Source organism: Misgurnus anguillicaudatus, chromosome 20 (genome assembly GCF_027580225.2).
Source record: "Misgurnus anguillicaudatus chromosome 20, ASM2758022v2, whole genome shotgun sequence".
Taxonomy (NCBI): Eukaryota; Metazoa; Chordata; class Actinopteri; order Cypriniformes; family Cobitidae; genus Misgurnus; species Misgurnus anguillicaudatus.
In genome coordinates, this window is record NC_073356.2 from 13,445,001 (window position 1) to 13,466,385 (window position 21,385).

At 36.5% G+C, this 21,385-nt stretch overlaps 1 protein-coding gene across 1 annotated transcript in view; it reads right to left on the reverse strand.

Moving 5' to 3' along the window:
* The window catches only part of mylipa (myosin regulatory light chain interacting protein a), a 21,455-nt gene extending 280 nt beyond the window's left edge, over nucleotides 1-21,175 (reverse strand). Inside the window, exons 1-7 of the mRNA XM_073858133.1 lie at nucleotides 20,928-21,175; nucleotides 18,492-18,682; nucleotides 6,040-6,225; nucleotides 2,849-3,046; nucleotides 2,394-2,567; nucleotides 998-1,409; nucleotides 1-913 (exon numbers count right to left, since the gene is read on the reverse strand). The exon at nucleotides 1-913 is cut by the window's left edge and continues 280 nt beyond it. Coding sequence (XP_073714234.1) covers nucleotides 731-913; nucleotides 998-1,409; nucleotides 2,394-2,567; nucleotides 2,849-3,046; nucleotides 6,040-6,225; nucleotides 18,492-18,682; nucleotides 20,928-21,014 — 1,431 coding nt within the window. The 5' untranslated portion in view covers nucleotides 21,015-21,175 and the 3' untranslated portion in view covers nucleotides 1-730. The remainder of the gene's footprint in view (nucleotides 914-997; nucleotides 1,410-2,393; nucleotides 2,568-2,848; nucleotides 3,047-6,039; nucleotides 6,226-18,491; nucleotides 18,683-20,927) is intronic.
* Nucleotides 21,176-21,385: the final 210 nt, after the last annotated feature.

The following is a 21,385-nucleotide window of genomic DNA, read 5'->3' on the forward strand; positions in this document are numbered from 1 at the left end:
CTTCTTGGTAAAGTGACAGTGGCAATTAAATATTTAACTTCAGCTTTCCTATAGATAACATTCCCACATCTTCCACAAAAAATAAAATTAAATAAGACCTCAAAATCACCTAAAACGGTTAACAATGCACTGAGAGATAATTCAGTACCCTTCAAAGCAAATCGATGGCTGAACATAAATGCAAAATAAAAGCTTCACTTCCACCGAGACTGGTAATGTATTATGGAACGTCGGCTCCGGATTAGGAGTGTTGGGTTAGAAAAGCCGTAAATCTACATGTGAATGACAAATCAGTAGTCCTCTCTACTCAAAGTGCTGTTCCTCGCCATAAATACCTTTTCATTGGCATGGAAACCATGAAGACCTTAAAAACATTAAATTCACTGCAAAAAGTACATACTGAAAATAGATATGCTTTTTAAAACCACAACATAAAATTCATTTAAATTAGGAAAATACCTAAACAATATAATTCCTCATTCACAAGTCAGATTTGTGCAGGTTATGAATTGTCTGAACTCGCTGCATGCTATGAAGTAGAAGACAAGCAAAAACAATAAAAAAAACAACTTTACGAAAGCAAAAACGAATTATCAGATCAACTGATACAAACATTCACATCATAAACAAACATGGTTTTAAAACAAAAAACATTTGTCTGGAGTGACCCAACCATCGCTGTGAGACTTAAAGAAGTCGCCACTGTGTCAAAGTCCAGTGGAAGACTAGTTTAGTTTTGGTAGCTCTTCTCACTGGTGGAGTAGTCATCGGTAGTGCAGGTATGGGGCGCCATTCCTCTGTGGATGGGTTCGGGGCTGTTGCCACCAGCGATGGTCAAACTGAGCAGACTGGTGCATGTGGGCAGATACACATGCTGGACGTGTTCCACTTCCGAGCGACACACCGGACAAGACTGCAAACGAATCAAATTCGTGGATTAGACGAAATGTGTTAGGTAAACTTTGTGACCTTTTATTAAACATGCACGTTCTCTTACCTGCAGCTGCTCTGCGCAGTTCTGGCAGCAGACCATGTGACCGCATGGGCAGAATGCGGCATCGATCTCCTCCTCGCAGCACAGCATGCACAGCAGCGCCTCCCGCAGTTTCTGTAGTTTCTCCTGCAGGAAACGACTCTGCTGGCAGCCCCCGCAGTCCAGCGCCTCCTCCTGGTCGCGAGAAGGCGAGCGGGACGATGGCGTGCGCTCCCCCGACCTCGACATCATGTCCACGATACCGGCGTTGTACAGCGCGCGCCTGGCGTAGTCGTACACTTCCTTGGATGTGCGGCGGATGTCGAACACGTACTTCTTGCCCATGTTGGCGTTGTCGTTGAGGAAAAGCGAGGCTAGGTGACCCTTGAAATCTCGGCTGTACTGCATCATGACAGCGTTCGTCACGGTGTCGCATCTGTGGAAAGTAAAACGGCCTTTATTTCCTGGGGGTTAACTTGATGGCATAAGCACACTATAAGCAACAGGGGAACCTCTTATGCCAATTTTTACAAGATGTAATAGACATATTATAGGCACACCTTGGAGATATGAGAAATTTCGACTTGAAATAGCCCACAGATCATTTGTTATAGCATGTCAAAATGCCCCTATTTGTTCTGGAGCAAAAAAGCGCTGTTCCGTTGGTGTGCCTTTAAATGCAAATGAGCTACTGGCCTCGCTCCCTTACTAAGAGATAGTGAGCACTTTAAGTAAAAAAAAAAAAGTATAATCATTGTGAATACAGTCTGAGAAAATAGTATCTTTAGCCGCATTAATGTGTTAACAAACATTTCGAAAAGCATTTGAATAAAATTAACCAGTCAGTCAGTTGCCGTGGGTGGGGCTTTGTTTTTGTGATGTCACTTTAACAAGAGAATCAAAATTGCTTTGGTTTATTGGGAATTCATTGTAGGGTTGTTGTGTTCACACCATCCCAACACAAATTTATGTCCAAACACCTTGTAAAAAAAAGGAATGGGCCACTGGATAGGTGCTGTAAATAGAAAAACATAGTGCCAGTTTTTCCAAGAACAAAGATCGGGTTCTTAAATGACTTAATTTAAGTTTGCATCTCGGTAATGCAACCAGAGCGCACATACTAATATTTATTTAAAAAAAAACAGGTGTGAGGGGAAAAGAGCCAAGCATGCAGACTTTCCTCCAGGAGACATTTATTACCAGACTTATGCAACACTGTCGCACTTATAGGTCAGGTAATGGGAACATTTGTCAGTACAGTACACCGACTACATCTTATCTGTTTGCTTTTCCAGTCAGCATCTCTCAGGATGGACTGAGATTGTGCCTAATGGTCATAAAACCAGGTGCAAAAATAGCAACTGAACAAATAGCACCTTAGATGCATAACTTTCTTAAAATGTTTTAATGGTACATTCACTTGTCGCATCTGTAAAAGGCGTGAGTCTCCGTGATGGCCCGGTAAAGGCCGCTGGCCGCTCGATTACTCATCAGCTTGAACAGCAGGACCACGCTGTCGCTGGTATCCTTGGTAACGGTTAAGTACACACTCTTTCCCGATTGCGTGGCAATTTGTATTATGGGATACGCTATCCTGAAATTAAGGGAAATAGCAAATGTTAGGCAACGATTGACTTAAAGGTGCAGTGTGATTTCTGTGCCACCAAATGTAAATCTGCAACAATGGCAGACAAGAGTAATGTGTGAAAAAACCCTGAAATGTTTCATTTTTGAGATGCAGTTTGGTACAGTTAGTGGCATTTCTATGCAATTGTGTCGTATATACTTTGGGATTAAGGAAGAGGAAAAACAAGAGAAGATTTAACTTCTTTTCTTTCCCAACTAATGTGTTTTGCTCTGGCACACTTTTCTAACCTGTTAACCAGTGTGAAGTCCTCTCGACAGACCGCTATGCCCTCTGGCCCCACTCCGATAGCCAACCTCTGTCCTTCAGCGTCCCGCGCCCAATGCCACTCCACCCCATAATGCTCCAGTGATGACACCAGCTGCAGGGCCTGGTACTCCACTGAGCCCTGACTCAAACCCTCAAGAGCCTTGTGCTTGGATATGATACTGCCGAAACAAAATATCAGAGGGACACAATGAGTCTGAGAGGACAATAACAGGCAGACAAAGACAGATATCTTGAATTTCACGACCTGTGTGTTGGGCTTATTGTAACTGTAACAGTCTATATAGACTCTAGAAATGGACCACAGAAATTAAACATATTGAAAATGCCGATTTTTTATTATAGCTTATAATAATGCTTAAATGCTCTCTTATACTTCTGAATTTAATGCTTGGATACAATAATGACCAATAACTAAAAGCTGTTATGGAAGTAAATCAATAACAACTAAATATACACTGCCGGTCGAAAGTTTTGAAATACTCGTTCTTTATTTATATTTTCCACATTTAATAATAATAATAATAATAATAATAATAATAATAATAATAATAATAATAATAATAATAATAATAATAATAATAAAATAATAAATAATAATTATTATAATAAAAATAATAATAAATAATAATTATAATAGTAAAAATAATAATAATAATAATAGTAAAAATAATAATAGTAAAAATAATAATAATAATAATAATAATAATAATAATAATAATAATAATCATCATGTCCAAACTATAGCATAACTCAAATGTAACTGTGTGGAGTATGTTGATGACTAAGCATCCAAAAGACATCAAAACTGATCTTTTATCAACTGAATTGCAGTCACCCTTTGCCCAGAAATTGCAAAACTGTACTCATTTTATCAAAACGCTTCTTGAAGTTTCACCTTAGAATGAGTTTAAAATATGGAAAGTTCACATTTTATATGGGCTCTTATTGGCTGCGTTTCCTTAAATATTCTATCTATTAAAAATAATATTACAAATAATATTAAAAAAAATTCTAATAACAGAAATGAATCTGTTTGGCACAGCTATATATTTGTCTACCAAAGTGATTTTAAGCATTAACCATACACATTCAGATTAAAAGATTTATAAAATTGTTAACATTTCAGTCAAGTGTCTTAAAACTTTTGACCGGTAGTGTACATGTAGAAATATGGTATTAATAAGAAAACTATGTTAATTAATTTAATATAAATATCAACTTAAAAAATGTATAAAAATTAGGCATGGGCTGTTATGGGATTTTGGCGGTATGATGACCGTAAGCAAAAATACCATGGTTTCACGGTGTTGTGGTATTGCCATCACAACACTAAAATGTGTTATTTTGAAATGTCTGCGTATACGAACTACTTTTTAACTTAACAATACATTTTATTTTTAAGCAACATACAACAGGTATTCCAGGTAAAAATAAAGCCTTTATAATATTCTTTTAAAAAATATATTTTTGTAATATACATTAAAGAGCTGACAATAGAAATAATCGCGATTAATCGCATCCCAAAAAAAAGTTTGTGTTTACATAACATATGTGTGTACTGTGTGTAAATTATGTATATGTAAATACACACACACACACTCATGTATACGTTTAAGAAATATTTGCATTTAAATACAGTATGTACACATTTATATAAATATTTTATATATAAATATAACCATTTTTTCTTAGGTGGGTGTGTTTTTATATATAAATAATAATTATTATACACAGTACACACACATATGTTATGTAAACACAAACTTTTATTTTGGATACGATTAATCACGATCAATCTTTTGACAGCCCTAGTAAATATCAAATCAACTACATAAAGATTTCATTAATTGTGTGTAAACACAGTTCATACTGTATCACAGAAAATGTTTTGTGGTTTTGAAACCTTGACTCTTTAAAACCTCAGTAACCTTAAATCCAGCAACCGACCAAGCCTAATGAAAATGATACCTCAAATATATATTACTGATATAGCTGAACGCATATTGGCCACTACCTCAAAAGACATAAGCCTTAAGAAAACAAATAAAATGATTGCATTTACATTACAGCATCAGCCAAATGCGTAAAAGTATGCATTTTTATTAGCATGCGTGTTCCCTAGGTTCAAGCTCATGGCATTTTGCGTTTCTAACGCAATGCATACCACTGAGCTATACAGGAGCACATGATCTAACATAAACAAGCTAAAGATCTACAAAAACAGCACTGTAATTAGCCAAACCCTGTTTCGAGTGCTTTGTTTACAGCACACACCCCTGGATTAGAGAGATCATGCAGAGATGATGTCCCACAGAGTAACACAAGCAGTATTACATTCATATTGCCTCACCAAAGGATATTATATCGTCCTGCTAGTTAGTTTTCTATTGGGTTACAGCTTTATATTTGAACCCAACCTGTGGGTTTTACTTTTATTAGTGAGATGCTTTTATTAGGGAGAGCAAACTGGCTCCTTTGTCAATTAAATTGTTTCACTTTATTAAGTGTCACTAATAATAATATTGTTTCACTTTATTAAGTGTCACTAATAATAATAATAATAATAATAATAATAATAATAATAATAATAATAATAATAATAATAATAATAATAATAATAATAATAATAATAATAATCATCATAATCATAATCATAATCATAATCATAATCATAATCGTAATAAATAATAATCATAATAAATAATAAATAATAATAATAAATAATAATCATAATAATAATAATAATAATAATAATAATAATAATAATAATAATAATAATAATAATAATAATAAATATTAATAATAATAATAATAAATCATAATAATAATAAATAATAATAATAATAAATAATAAGCATAATAAATAATAATAATAAATAATAATAATAGATAAAAAAAAAAAAATAAAAATATAAATAAATAATAAATAATAATAATAATAATAATAATAATAATAATAACAGGCAGCAATGCAGTCTCTAAATTTGAGCATGCTAGAAAGTTATGGATGTTATATTTTGCACCTCCGTAACTGAATTAAATGCCCTAGTTATTTATGCAACTCCTTATTAAATATAGATCTCTGTATCACATATATCCATGTATGCATTACAAAAACACAAACTCGGAGAGATAATTGAGACTGATGTACCTGTTGATGGTGGCTTGGTTGGGCTCGATGCCACAAAGTTCGGTGTACCAATACTTGGCCGTGTTCTGGTTATAGTCGCCAAACTCTGCCTGGGCGAGGAGGGCGCTGAGCTCCTCGGCTTGTTCGGAGCACATCCGCAGATGTCCGCGATGCAGATCCTCTTTCACGTGCATGAAAAACAGGTGTCTGGAAAGCAATAGGGAGAGGCAGAGAAAGCAAGACAGTTAGTTATGTATGGAAGCAGGTGGAAAGTGAAGGCTCAACAGGTGGTGCACAAAAAAATAATCTGTAATGCAGACTGAAGCAGGTGAAGGGGAACTTGAATTGCATGCACGCACACAAACCACTTCTTGTGCGTTTACATATGCGACAATTAGGTCAACGAAAGGATACCATACACACAAAAACAAGAACAACCCAACAATCAATTGAAAGTAACAAAAGCCAAAGGAAAAGCAGAAATGATGGTTTCCTTTTCAATGTCGTCACTTTCACTTCAAATATCACTACAGGAGAATGTCAACACATGTGAATGCTTAATAAGTAGGTTGACATTTGTTCCAGTCTCGGTTCCATATCTGGTTATAAAACAGCCCTGGCTGTAACACACAATCGAGTCTGCGTGTTACCAAATGATAAGTCTCTAACCTCCCACAACATGAAACTGGTGCTAACAAACACTGACATAAATCCATATACAAAAGCATCTTTAATAAATAAACAAATGTGGGTCGAACATAAACATGCGTGTCTGCATCACAATTGAGTTCTGGGGAGAAAAGCGAAAGTGTACCAGATGTTTTTCAGTACAAACCTGTCTAACCGTTTACACAAACCTGCTCAACGGGGTGAAATATTCCCTAAACCAACTTTCTTCTTCCTGTACTGTGCAGTAGTTTAGATAGGGTCAGATATATTTATAAACCAGCCTGAGCTAGTTACACTTTAAGCCCTCGAGTGCCTATAAATCTATGTCCATTAAAACACCAAATGTCAACTACTGCATGTCCCCAAGATAATGTTTTGAGACCAAACAAAACTGATGTTTACCCCCAGGGTGCTTCTGTTCACCCGGTCAACAGAGGATCATGGGAACACCGAGATATTCCCGCTCCGCGCCTGCACGCAGACGATGACGCTCTGAAAACAAACAGCGGCGTATCAGTTGGCGCAGCGCTCCCCCGATAAACATTGACTGTTTTTCTTTCCTTTTAATCCAGAGAAAGAAAGAGATGGAGGTGGATTTATAGGCCAGACAAATAAACAAGACCTGCAGTCTGACAAAGGGAGTCTCGCACATCCTGCAATGACATCACGTTCATGTAATGAATTACCTGGGAGGCAAAACAAAAGCAACTGATGGGGACGGGGAGGGGAGGAGGGAAGGGTTACTGCCGGTCAAATGCACTTAACCGGGACTGAATGTGCAGCGCCGGTTCAGTCAAGCTTGTTAGACGACTAATCTTAGAAACACGCAACTGTGCTGATGTAACCAGTTGCCATCAACAAGCCCCGACACACAATGCACTCTTTCAAAGTGAATTTTTCAGCTGTTGTTAACCGAAAGCCATGTTAAGTGATGTTGCCAACGTTAAGGAGGAAACTGTAACCAGATGGCACGGGAAAAGTAATTTTACGATGTGAATCTTATCAAAACGCAATTATTTGATGAAAGCAAACATGAAGGTCCACCCCTCAACACAATTTGCTCTCATCCAAGTGACAATTGAGATTGTAAAAATTCACCAAATTTGCTAATACCTGCCTTGAAAACACTGCATAAACTAAAAATCACAGTGTCTTGCAGTTTAGTGCTGTGCATTCCCATAGCATCATACGGAATGATACACACTAGGTTAAGTGGAGGTTACTATAGTTCATTCGCTCAAACGGTTAAACCTGTTCTGTTGTTATTAAAGCATGTCAACCAGTAAACACGGCAGAGATTTTGATTTAATGTACTTAAAGGTGCAGTGTGTAAATTTTAGCGGCATCTAGTGGTGAGGTTGCGAATTGCAACCAACGGCTTAGTCCACGGCTCACCCCTTGCCTTTGAAACACACGGCTACGGTAGCCGCCACCGGACAAACATGTCATGGTCGGAGACAACATAGTAAAACAAATTGTCCGTTAAGGGCTTCTGTAGAAACATGGCAGCACAAGATGGCGACTTTCATGAAAGGGGACCCTCTGTGTATAGAGATAAAAAGTCTCATTCTAAGGTAATAAACACATTAACATACACCCCTGATAATATAGTTTTGTATATTATTTTGCATTTCTGTCAAAAGATCCTTTTAAAAATTACACACTGCACCTTTAAGTGACCGACTTAAATAAAAGACACAGAGCTTTGAGTTTGTAGCTTCACAATCCTTGCATGGGAACATTTAAATATTTGACATTTGCACGTACGTGTGCATGTATATTTGTATGTGCTTCTGTGTTACGTAAACATGTAAATTTTACAACAAGAAAGGTAGGAACGATCTGAAATTTAGAGGAAACATCAAAAAAACCTTATTAGCCTTGCTTACGAATATTAATGAGGTGATATGTGAACAAACACAGTATTAATTCTTTTATGAATATTAATATGACATTCTTTGACATTTGTACATGTATACGTGTTTCTGTGTTACGCAAACATGTAAAAATATTACAACAAGGATGGTGAAAACAATCTGAAATTTGGAGAGAACATCAAATATATTAAACCTTATTAGCCTTGCTTATGAATATTAATAAGGTGATATGTAAACAAATACAGTATTAATCTTATTACCAATACTAAATTAGTCATATTTATCCTAACAGTTAGTGCCATATTTGCACGTGTGTACATACGGAGCATGTGAAAGATATCTACAACTTATTTTGTTGTTTACTAGATGAACTCGTTGGGTTGGGTTGGGTTAAGGTGTGGCATGATTTCTGGCTTCAAAACGTTTAGTACATGCACTCAAAGTGAAACTAAGATAATTCATGGCTGGGCTAATAAACAAAATAAATTAACATGTAAATATTCAATCATGTGCTTTAACAACCCGAAAAAACTGAGAATATAATCTCAGAATAAAACCTTAAACTTTCACACAGAGAAAAAAATACTTTGAAAATATTTAGATGTGATTATGTAACTAGAATAATTCAGTTTGCTGTACATTCAAATATAAAAAAATACGCTGTTGTGTGTTATCTAAGAGAACTTCTGTTTAGCGTGGTTGAGGTTTGCGCTCCATACGCCGTGCACTTTCTGCCGAATTTCCTCAGACGTTTGACAGCAAAACGAATCTGATGCCAGGCAGTGGGACAATCATTTTAATGACTCAAAGTTCACAAAGTTTATGGCATCTCTCTCAAACCCGACTTGGCTTATCATAGTTTCACATCAGAAACAGCTGCTGGTTGGTTTGTCAGACAAAAACAAAGTCGGAAAGTTGAAGCATGCAAACATTAAAATCACTTTCATTTAAAACGGTCAAAGATTAATTCAACTTTTAATGTGGGTTCAAGTGCTTTCCCCACCTAACCCTAAATAAGGCCCTGTTTACACCTGGTATTAAGATGCGTTTTGGTCGATCTGATCACAGGTGAACGTGAAACTTTGGAGCTTGTCCACTTTCGACCACATTCAGAGGTAGTCGAAAATGCATTTATTCAGATAACTTTCATAGTGTAGATGCTTATTTGGCTGAATGTGTTCGAGGAGCCACACAATCCGCTTACTCGCCTATTGATCGAATGTGTGATGTACAAAGCACAATGTTTTCCCATCGATCCTGACTTCTAGCGCAAATCCAGTAGGGCTGTTACAATGATTTAATAATCATCTCATCGCAATTGTTTGACCTTATAGCGATGATTTTAGATCACCGCAATGATTGCACATCTCTTTAAAAACACAAGGGGGAGCTGCAGCGACTGTATAAACGAGACAGTATCAGATGGCTGCTATTTAAGGCCTGTTCTGGTATAGTCAGTTTATTTTGATTGCATTTTTATTTTCAGTTATTTTTCATATTTAAGACAATTTATTGTGTTTATTTCTTATGAAAAATGTTATTTTGAAAGATATATTTGTGTGAAATTATTTCATGAACAAACAAAGTGTATGAAAATTAAAGCAATAAACAGACAATTAATCGTCATAATCGCCTAAGTCCTAAAACAGGCAATTAATCGCCATAAACATCACAATTTATTAATCAATTAACCATCAGCCAAATTTCATTACAGTCCTTAAATCCAGTGTTTGAAACAATGATAAAACTAAAGCGGCTGCTCTCATTTTCATTTCATTTTTTAAGTGTGTGAAAGTTGTGCAAGCTTATTTCATCATTATTATGAAATATCTGTAAAAACCCATAAACATTCAAAATTGGACAACATGTTTACTAACAATACAACTAGCGCTACTCACATAATATTAGTCCATGCACTTTTTAATTTAACAACTCATCTATAGGCCATCCACTCGAAGGAATCAGAAAAAAAGCGGTCGAAAACTTTACAAAAGAGATGAATTTAAAACACAACATGTGAACGAACATGTGTTTTTTTCTTGTCCGATGGACCAAAACGCATGATCTTAATACCAGGTGTAGATGTATTCTTAAACTCTTGGGGCTTTTTGCTCTCACCAAGTCTTACTAATTGTTTAATCTTAGTTACAGACCAAGTCATTGTGTCGGACCCCCAAACATCTGGAACAAAGGACAAAACGTTCCTCTGAAATGAAACGAGAGGCTTCTGCCTGGAGACAGCGACAAAGAGGCAAATCCACACAGGAGTTTCATTCTTTTCAAGCGCCCTTTAAACAATGCGGTTTCAGAGTTAGTCAAATAACATTGCTCTGAGGCGTGTGGCGGGGGTTACTCGCAGTCAACGAACTCTAGTAAACCCTTCCAGCAGCTCTGCGAACCACAGGTAAGCACTGCTTGTTAAACCGGAAAGATGAATTAATCATCATTCGCTTGAACTAGATTAAATTCTGGTAAAAACTGAATTGGCAATAGTTTGCAAATAATGATGCGCAAATCAAGATGCCGTGGGTAAAATATCCCCTATACAAAAACATTTGCGCCCAGACGACCCAATTGAATGACATACACGCATTTCAGCGTAGGTTACTACAGTTCATTCGTTTAGGTGGTTAAACTTGTTCAGTGTGTCATCCAGTAAACACGGTACAACAGAGCAAAATATATAAATCTGCATCTTTTACAGTCATCTAGCAAGTTAGGAGTTTATACAAAGCCTTACAAACCTTGCTTGAGAACATTTGAATCTTTGACATATATTTGCATGTACATTTCTATGCACTTCTATGCAAACGTGGAAATATTACAAGCAGGGATGCAAGAATGAAGTAACATTAAAGGAACCTATAATAAAGTGTCTAATGAATATTATTTGACATTCCCATTAAAATAAATGTATTTACTACGGTAAAATTCTTACACACTATAGCATTTTTAATATTTACTTAATATTTGGTAAGGTTCAAAGTAAGTTTTTACTACAATTGATCAATTCACTAGTTTATTTACTTATTCGTTTATCTATTTATTTATTCATCCATTTATTTATTTTATTATTTATTTAATTATTTATTTATTTATCTATTTATTCATTCAGTATTTATTACTTCATTTATATATTTATTAATTAATTTATTTATTTATTACTTTTAGCGCCATATCAGCATCAAAAACAAACACAGAGTATCACAACATTACACCACTACACACTGTAAAAAATGATATAATAATAATAATAATAATAATAATAATAATAATAATAATAATAATAATAATAAATAATAATAAATAATAATAATAATAATTTTATTTTCTATATAAATAAAAAATATGTACATTAATAACATGGTTTCTTACATGTATGTGTGTGCTTATATAAACATAATATTTACACACAACACACACAAATATATTACGAAAACAAACACTTTTATTATATGCGAAAGCTTTTTAATATATGCGATTAATGTTTTGACAACCCTAAAATTTAAAGTTTATTTTTATAAGTTATTTCAACTTTAAATCAAAACTTAAACAGATAATTCACACAAAAAATGAACACAAAATATTATATTTTTAAACAAACAATTCCTGTGCCCCATTTACTTCCATAGTATTGTTTTTTCCTACTGTAGAAATAAATGGGGCTCATGATCGGTTTGGTTACAAACATTAATTAAAATATCTTCCTTCATGTTCATCAAAACAAAGAAATGTATACAGGTTTGTAACAACATGAAAGCGAGTAATTTATATTGAACTCTCTCTTTAAAGTAGTAGGTTGAATTGACTTGCAAAACCAAGTTGTTTTAAATTCATGCTGCATTATTTTTAATAGTGTAGCTAATAATACAGAATACTATTATCTACACTAACAAAGTGTAGTAATTATTACTATCCTTAACTATACTGCCCAGGAGTCAATTGACTGAAATGCAGGTGGACACTAGCAATACTTGGATTACTACTGTGTTTGTTCAGATAATGGTGCAACAGTTTGGCAGGGTTTTTTGTTTGGCCTTAAAACGACTGGTTTTATGTGGTCAGCCGAAAGAGCAGAGACCATAATCTGGCAATGTAATGAGCCAAAATGAAACTCACAGCTCCATGTTTTATTGCATGTGCCCCAACTGCCAGTTTAGTTGCGATCTTGTAAATACCCTTCTATGGTAAGGTGATCAAAAGCTTACGGTGATGCTAGTGACCTCATTGTTGGGATTAGACGTGGGGTGAGAATGGCAAGAGGTCTCCGCAGCTTTCAGATCGTATTCAAGTTGACCCCGAATAACACCCGAGCTCCAGTTTTAGCTGACAACACCCAGGGCCCTGACTGTGAAGATAACAAGAGCTGAGATCATGGTGACCTGTTTTGCATAGTTGGAGGCGTAAAGAAAACCAGCGGTTGTTTGTGTTATAGTTCTTATTCAAACATTGTCGAAACATCCACCGATCGAAGAAGCCGGTGTCAAAGCATACATGCACTTTTTAATCTTCCAAACATTATTTGCGAGTTGCGAGAGCCCAATCTGTCGAATTTGTGCACGGATTAATGTTTTAAAAAGCCTTCTCTTTAGTTAAAATGTGCTGTGCCTCGGTTAATGGCGCTGGCCTTGGTGGATCAACAAGATCATTGAGTGCTGATGAGAATGTTAAACACTTGAGCCCTGAAAACAATAAAGCAGGCATGCTGTTCAAGCCAGACTTGTGTCAAAGACTAACCATGAACACGCAACCTTTAAGAGCACAGACCATTTAACTTCCTCATAAAACGACACAAGCGAATTCACTTAAAACCACAAAGTTTACAGCGCACACACACCCATTCATTTCGGCCAAAATGAGAAACAACAGGAAGCATTTGGGAGATGAAAACAGGTAGCAATGGTGTAAAGGAAAGATGGCATGAGATCATTTTGATCATTTAGACTAATCAAAATCATACACTTATTTTCAATTTCCAACATGGCACCTTAAAATGTATCTTGCATATTCCTACCCATATTCCTAGTGTGCAAAATCACATAGCAGGACAGATTCTTTCCCTTCACATTCATCTTGGAATCAGACTGATAGCATGTGGCGCTGCCTAAAAGTGCTACGTTTCAGATAAGACTTGGCTTGATGTAAGTGTGAACGTGTCTTATTTTGCATGCTATAAATACAGCAGTGCCGATTAAAAAAGTCCCACTCAGAAAACAGCATGGTGGAAGTAGGCATATGAATTTCTGTGGTCAAGAACAGGGGGTGGGGTTGATCCTCAAAAGAGCCTGTAATGCATTAAGCAGGATCAGGCCCCAAATGCTGGTGGTATCATAAACTGTGCCTCGGTTAAGGATTTTACCCAATCTGTAATTAAAACAGTAACTTTTCAACATTTCTGCTGACTCTGTTTGCCATTCTGGTAAATATTTCTTCTGACTGGCAACCATCCACCAGCACTCTGCTGCTCAGAAAAAAAAATGAAGATCTATTTTCGGAAGATGCACTTATTCTAATGAACACAAAGGACTGTCATAATGAAAACTAGCGTCTGTAGTTGCTTATTCAGTACACTCTAGGTCTTATATAAGTGTCTCTTTTGCATTTAGAGGTCTGTATGTAGTTTAGAGCAGCTTACATAATGTAAGTAGAAAGAGATAGAAAGGATGTGAAGAGTGTGAAAGCGTGAACAGTGTCACAGCCCTGGACATGAGCTGAATGCAACAGGGGTCAGTGCGAAGCCCGCTCTCATTTTCAATTCGGGGACCTGGAAGGCACACAGGACTTTTTCCCTTTCTGTAAAAGAAAGGAAAGTTCATCCATCCTTCCGGTAACGAATAACGTGCATTTACGAAAGCGTGCATTTCCAGCTTATGACGCAGCATCTTGTCTCATCTCATCTCTACTACGTCTCGTACGCTACTCTCTCGTGAAGGTGTGTTGGTGGTTACCGGAAGCTAGTTATTTTAATGTGTAAAGCTTTAAATATTGATATTCTTCTCACAAAGGTTATTTCTTCTGCCCTCAGAAGACCTTTATTAACAAACTGGAGTCTTGTGGATTACTTCTGTAAAGGATAGAGTTTTCAAAATAAGAAAAATCATTTACTACCATTATAAAGCTTGGAAAAGCCAGGACATTTTCTAATAAAAACTCAAACTCTGATTGTGTTTGTCTGAAAATTTTTTTTTATAATACACTTCTAGGATGGCTTGAGGATAAATACTTCATTGTGTATCTGCTGAACTAACCCTTCAAAAAAACATTGAGACCAGCCTTCAACCACAATAGTTCCACAATGCTTTTAAATGAGAGACATCACAGGTCAGTTAGATCCTGCTTAAGCTTGAACAGTCTGTTCCTGCAGGGCATGTGCGCACATTCATTTAACTCCTATATCAACACTTTGGTACTCTGGAGCAGTTATATGGGGACACATGTTCCCCTGAGGCTTCCAAACGTTCACGTTTTTCCAGATATAACATCGGAGTACATGTTCCAGATGAAATCCATAGAGCGAGAACAACCGACTTCATGCACATGGAGTATGAAGTAAACTCTACTGCTTCAGGCTGCACTTATACTAGCTTGTGGTGAACATGCCAGAACTCACCCGCAGTCGATGCGGCGAGCAGTGGCAAACAGTGTTGAAGTAGAGGAAAGGTCATCACACAAAGAAGGTTAGAGAACATGACCCTGATGACTGGAAGCTGGGACTCATCACACATGCATGTGCGTGCACACCAGAATCAACAGCAGTGCCAAAGGGGAAACAATAGACTGGTTTCATGCGACGGCAGACTGCGTTATACTCAGAAATACCGGGCAGCCATCTGCATCAGTCACCAGTGTCATTTTCTAGATTTAGTCTATCATCACTCTTATACTGTTAACAATGAGAACGAGAAACTATGTAAAGGTTTGGAAGGATAAAAAATAAATACTCCATTGTCTTCAACCTTTATTAGGCCAAGGTCCCCTTAATGGATAGAGAGGAGGAGAAGGGACCCCAAGTACATGTATTAAATCAAATTATGGATTTATATATTTTAGGACAGTTACGTTACAAAGAAATTAAAATTTAAAATTGTATACACAAATACTACATAACACTTTAAAATGTACTTTAATATTTTAAAATCCCATTTGAATCAAGTTTTATATAATTTTTTATGGGAATCATTTATATTATTAGACTTTAAATGCACTTTTGTTGGACAACTAATTTTATTTTTATTCTTTTAATAATAAATAAAAAGATTATTTAAACAATATTTGGAGGACCCCCAGTAATACCACCATGGTCCCCCAAGGTGCTCCGGACCCATACACTTTATTACACTATTAACACCAGAAAAATTAGGGCTGGATATTGTGACCAATTCGGCATTCTGGTTTGATTCTTTTTTTATATGGTTTCGGTGTATATATATATATATATATATAAAAAATATATCATTCAATCGGTTTTGATTCAATCCAATATCAAGTTTGCCTGGCTAACACCAGACCACTCTCATAGAGAATGAGACGTGGTCTGGGAACCACACGTTCATTTTCTCGTATTTAAGGCGTAGTTTGCGAATGCCCAAAGCTGTTTATTGGGCGCTATGAATGTCTATCAAATGCGTCTGTACGTAGCTCATAGCCAATCGGTGTGTCTCATAGACGTCGGCATCGTCTTGCTGCCCCCTCCCCGTTCTGTGATTGGTTCCCTATTTCAGGGGCAAAATGCGTCCATAGCTTCCATGCTACACTTGCAGCGTGAATAAATTTGCGCGCAAGGCAGCATGGGGACAACTAGGCTAATATCAAGTAGTTATCAACAGTTAACTAATGGAATTTATGTGGTGTGCTTTCACTTTAAGACCTACACGGATCCACTTTACTGTCAAACATGTTCTTCTTGAATTGCTAAATTGCACAACAGGCTACGTTTACAAGGACAATCGCTGCATTTTGAAATAATTTTGTGAAAATACGTCCGTTCTAGTCTGAGGAAACCCGGTATTTGTGCGCTCTCTGAAACCTTCAGATGTGTTTTTAAGAGGTGCGCAAACACAAAACTACTCAAACAGCATGTGAGTAGCGCAATGAGATTGGTTTCGTTTCTTGTTTGCTTAATTATTTAAATTGGCATGGCCTACAACACGTGCATATAATGGTGCAACCAGTGCCTGAGCATTGTTCGTGGTTGCCCCTTGGCCATCCCGATTGTCGGGCTATCCCGATTTTCGTAACATGTAAGTCTTCACACTGCAAGCCGTTTTCATGACCATTAAAATACCTTATCCAGTGTGACTTATGGCTTGAATGACATTACATTACATGTGGTGGGGTGTGATGTCCCTCCGCCCGCATCAAGATCTCGAGGAAGAAAAGCGCAACACGTGCGACTTTCAATTAGCAGCCCGGATTTCTCCCCCAACATCCTTTAATCCCTCCACCATCTGTCAGAGACCCCAGCACAATGTCCCGGGAAATGGAAGCAAACATACTGTACGAACATGTCGTCCTGACAGGACTCGAGCTAGCAAACTTACAGATTTCAGTTTATCGAAAAGATCCAGGCCAAGCTCAGATAACAAAACAGGCTGACGATCGAATAATTGAAAGGGTTCGATGTGGAGTTAAAACTTGTAAGGTGCAAGTATATATATATATATATTCATATCGCTGGATATCATCTGATGCTAACGAACAACGAATAAGGTCATGTGACACCCTATTTATAACATCGATGAATGAGACACAAACAGTGGAAAAACAACAGTCGAAGGAAAGCACTGTATCAACAATCTTTAAAAAGGTGCAATGTGGGACACACTGGACCTTTAACATCCAAAAACACATTTTTGGGATCAGCATCCTGACTTAATTTCCATAACAAGCACTGAAACTAGACATTCAAATTCTTCAGCAGGACGTTTTTTAAGCGCGAGCGTCACAAGCATTTAAAATGCTCTAAGTTAATCCATTTTTGGATAACCAACACACCCATACAAAAGTTTAATTTCTGATGTCATTAAAAAGGAACTTCCTGGTTCACTTCAAGTTAAACAATATCGTCTGCATCTGTGGTATGTTGTTTATGGAAATAAAATAGAAATGTCTGCTATTCAAGCTTTAAAGTTGTTTGAATGTTTTGCTACTAAAAAAATTGTTTAGAACAAACAAGAATAGCAAGTAAATCATCTTGCTGGTTTTATGGTAAACCATGTGGTGTTTAAGTCTCGTGGCTATGCTCCTACAATAGTTAATTGTCTTATATCCTTTTATTTGTTTTAGGGAAATGTGATGCACTATAATACTGAAAAAAAAATACAAACGTGTACTGTAATACTGAATAAAAGAGCATCAGGGGTGGTGAGCTCAGTCTCTATGGGTTTGACTCTTTGAGCTGGGGATCGCATTTCCTGCTGCTGCTTGCAGCACAACGACCTATAGTAACCCACAGCGAGCGGGGTTACTATAGGACAAACTACTGTACTGAGGTAAAAAAAAAATTAGCAGGCTACTGTGCAGTATTTTCCATTTCTGTCTCTTACCCAAGACACATGACTACAGTTAATGTGCATCTTATCAACTAGTATTGCAAAATGAATATTTAATATGTAACATGCCCTAGATTTTTGCTGTTATATTTTAACACGGATAACGTCCAAAAACAGGGCATGGTTTAAACCAGGCATGAAATTCACATTAAGTACAGATAACGGAGGAAAAACGCTTTAGCTTTCATTAATCCAACACATAACATTCACACGCTCTCTCTTCCGGTCTCATTTCACCTCTTTTTCTTACTGAACGGAAGTTTAGAGAAATGTGTCGATGTCTGCCCACAAACTATTTGCATCTTCGCTCACTGCTTCCTCAAACTATTTTCTCCTGCGTATGATGAGAACATTACACGCGCGTGTTTGTTCGTACCTCGTCTGCTCCTGCAGGATAAGGTGAGGCTCCACGAAAAACTTCACTCGGAGCCGTAGTCTGCAGGGCGTGAGGTTGTCCATCTGTTGCGAGATTCTGTTCCTCAGGTTCAGCCACAGGTTTTCTCCTTTGCTGCCAGAAAACTGCAGCCCAAAGTAATCCACCTCGATTATTCCCAACTTCCGACATACCTGCAAAAGACAGAGAGGGACTTACTTTAACATTGCAAGGTTGATAAGTATAGTGTCAGAAAGCATATAAGCTTCATTAAAGGGAGAGTTCAGCCAAAAATTAAAATTCTGTTTTATTTACTCACTCTCGTGTTGTTACAAACCGGTTTAAATTTTTTTGTTCTGATGAACAAAAAGAAAGATATTTTGAGATGTATACATGTTTGTAACAACATGAAAGTGTGTAAATTACAATTTTCATTTTTGGGTGAACAATTACTTTAATCTTTGTCTAGTTTAAGGATGTTGCCATATTTGTGAAAACAAAATAAATTTACCCAAGAAGTGAATTGCACAAGATATCAAGACATTCAGTGTGTTAAAGGAACAGTTTACACAATAATTAAATTTGTTACACTTTACAAGGAAGCGCATAAGAACGAAAGCGATTCAAAGTTGCCAAATATTTTATGGCCCTTTGTTTCATATTTTATTTCTTTTCTCGGTTTCAATTTACCTGAAAGCGCTATGTAAATATACATTGTTTTTAAGCAATTCCATGCAATTTTTTTATTTTAACCATGTTGATATCTCTGAAATGTCAGATTTAGTGGCTTAAATATCAATGTGAGGTCTCGATTTAAGTTTGAAAACCTTAAAAAAAAATTCATAGTTAGGCAGCTTTCAGAATCGTCACATCATAATATTGTTTCTTCCTAATAAAAGGCGCATGCAAAAAATAAAATAAAAATTTGATATTCTTTGAAGAGCCATCCATGCTTCATTTGTTGGATATTACTGCTTCCAGTTTGTGTATTTTATTGCAGATTTTTACAAAGTAGGCTACCTATGTTGTCTCCCAAAAAACATCCACTTTTGTCACATCCATAACACGTATTTCACTCATCTAAAACAAAAATTACTATATTTCTGATGTCTGGACTCCATCAACAGGGGATTTAAATAATATATTAATTTTTGACTGAAAATGTCACATCCATAACGCTAAAATAAATTACTCTTTTGCATCAGAATATATTATTTACCAACATTGGTCATTGGTCAGTCATGGGTTGGTTTACTTTAACGGAGCATGAACGTACGTTTTAGAGCTTCAACATTTTTTAAATAAAAATAAATTTAAAATTATTTTTTTTTTAAATAAAAAAAACTACATCCGGGGCTGGTTGGCATGGGAGTGAGTAAATTATAAGAACTTTTATTTTGCGTTTCATGTTTCCACTGGTTTTCTTGTTTTACAGCAGTGACTAAAAACAATCCTTGCTTTCCTTCCAAACAAACATTTCACGGTAATAAAAATGTATAACGCATCATACACAAACACAGAGTTTCTTGTGAATTGCCTAATAAGCTTGAATATGCAGTTTAATAAGGCGTTTTATGGGGAAATTTCGTGGCCCTTTTGAACATCTGTAGGAATATAGATGTGTGAAACGGCTTGGTGTGTTAAACACGCTTTTCTCCACACAGTCATTACATAACCTTTATAAAGCTACAGTGACGCGACAAATCCCCATCAAAAGGATACGCTAAAGAAAGCTTTTAGTGGTTATTGTGTGGAGAAAATACACGGCAAAGTTAAATTAAGCCTACGAGGGTTGCTAAAAAATCATAAATGTATTAGTATGGCTCGTTATGATAACATTGTGTGCAAATGTAAGAGTCTGTTTAACATGTTCATTAATGTTTAAAAACGTAGGTTTGAAGAGGCAGTACACCTCCATACATGAGTCAACCGCACCGCTGAGGAGCGTTTGAACTTTAGTAACCTCGAGCATGCCGTCAGAACGCACATGCAAAGCGCACGCTATTGTTTTGAGTAACCAAAACATCATCTTTTCTGAAATGAAGCACAGGTTTAAACTACAACATATTTTGTTGCTTACTGAATAAATGTTATCACATTTGCTTTCAAAACTAATAATCATACACAGCCTAATATCTGAGTCTTATCAAACAGCGTCATGCAAAAGTAACAGTGAATGGAAACAACTATCAAAAATGATGCAAAATACTATTTCACTTTAATATCAAGAAACACTCATACATTAAAACAGATAGACAATCTGGTGACAATATGATTTTCCTATTGTGCCTCGTATAAACTCATTCATTCAGCGTCCAGTCTACACGTTGCACGTTTTATTTACATTTATTTATATTTCGACACAATATACGTTTAGAAACACTCGTAACAAACACATCTGCATCACATTGAGACTTTAAATCAAGATATTATCATTACCTTATTCAGACAGTCCTCTCCGTTTGCCTTAGCGTCCACTTCTATCTCCATTACCACCGAGTCCGGTCGCGTTACATTGCAGAGCATTTTGGAGAGGGGTTTTCTCTTTGGTCTACCCGTCCTTTATGAAAAACACTAAAACAGCTCGCACTGTTGTCCCCTCGAGTAACCCTACATCAGCCCTCGATCACTTTCTCAAAACCTTCTCTTTATCTCTGAGCTGAAGCTCAGCGCTGGTCGGTGCTATATTAAACGACGACAGTTCAAGCACCGCCCACTTTATACAACAGCCAATCATCGAAGCGCATCAGAACCCACATCCTCTGACAGCAACCGTAGCGTCCTCTAGCGATGCAAAATAATGAGTAATTGATAGAGTTCGTCAAAAAAATCCCATACGAAGATTAACCATAGTTTAAGGACAATATAGTTAGCTATGCTGTTTGTCATTAAATCAG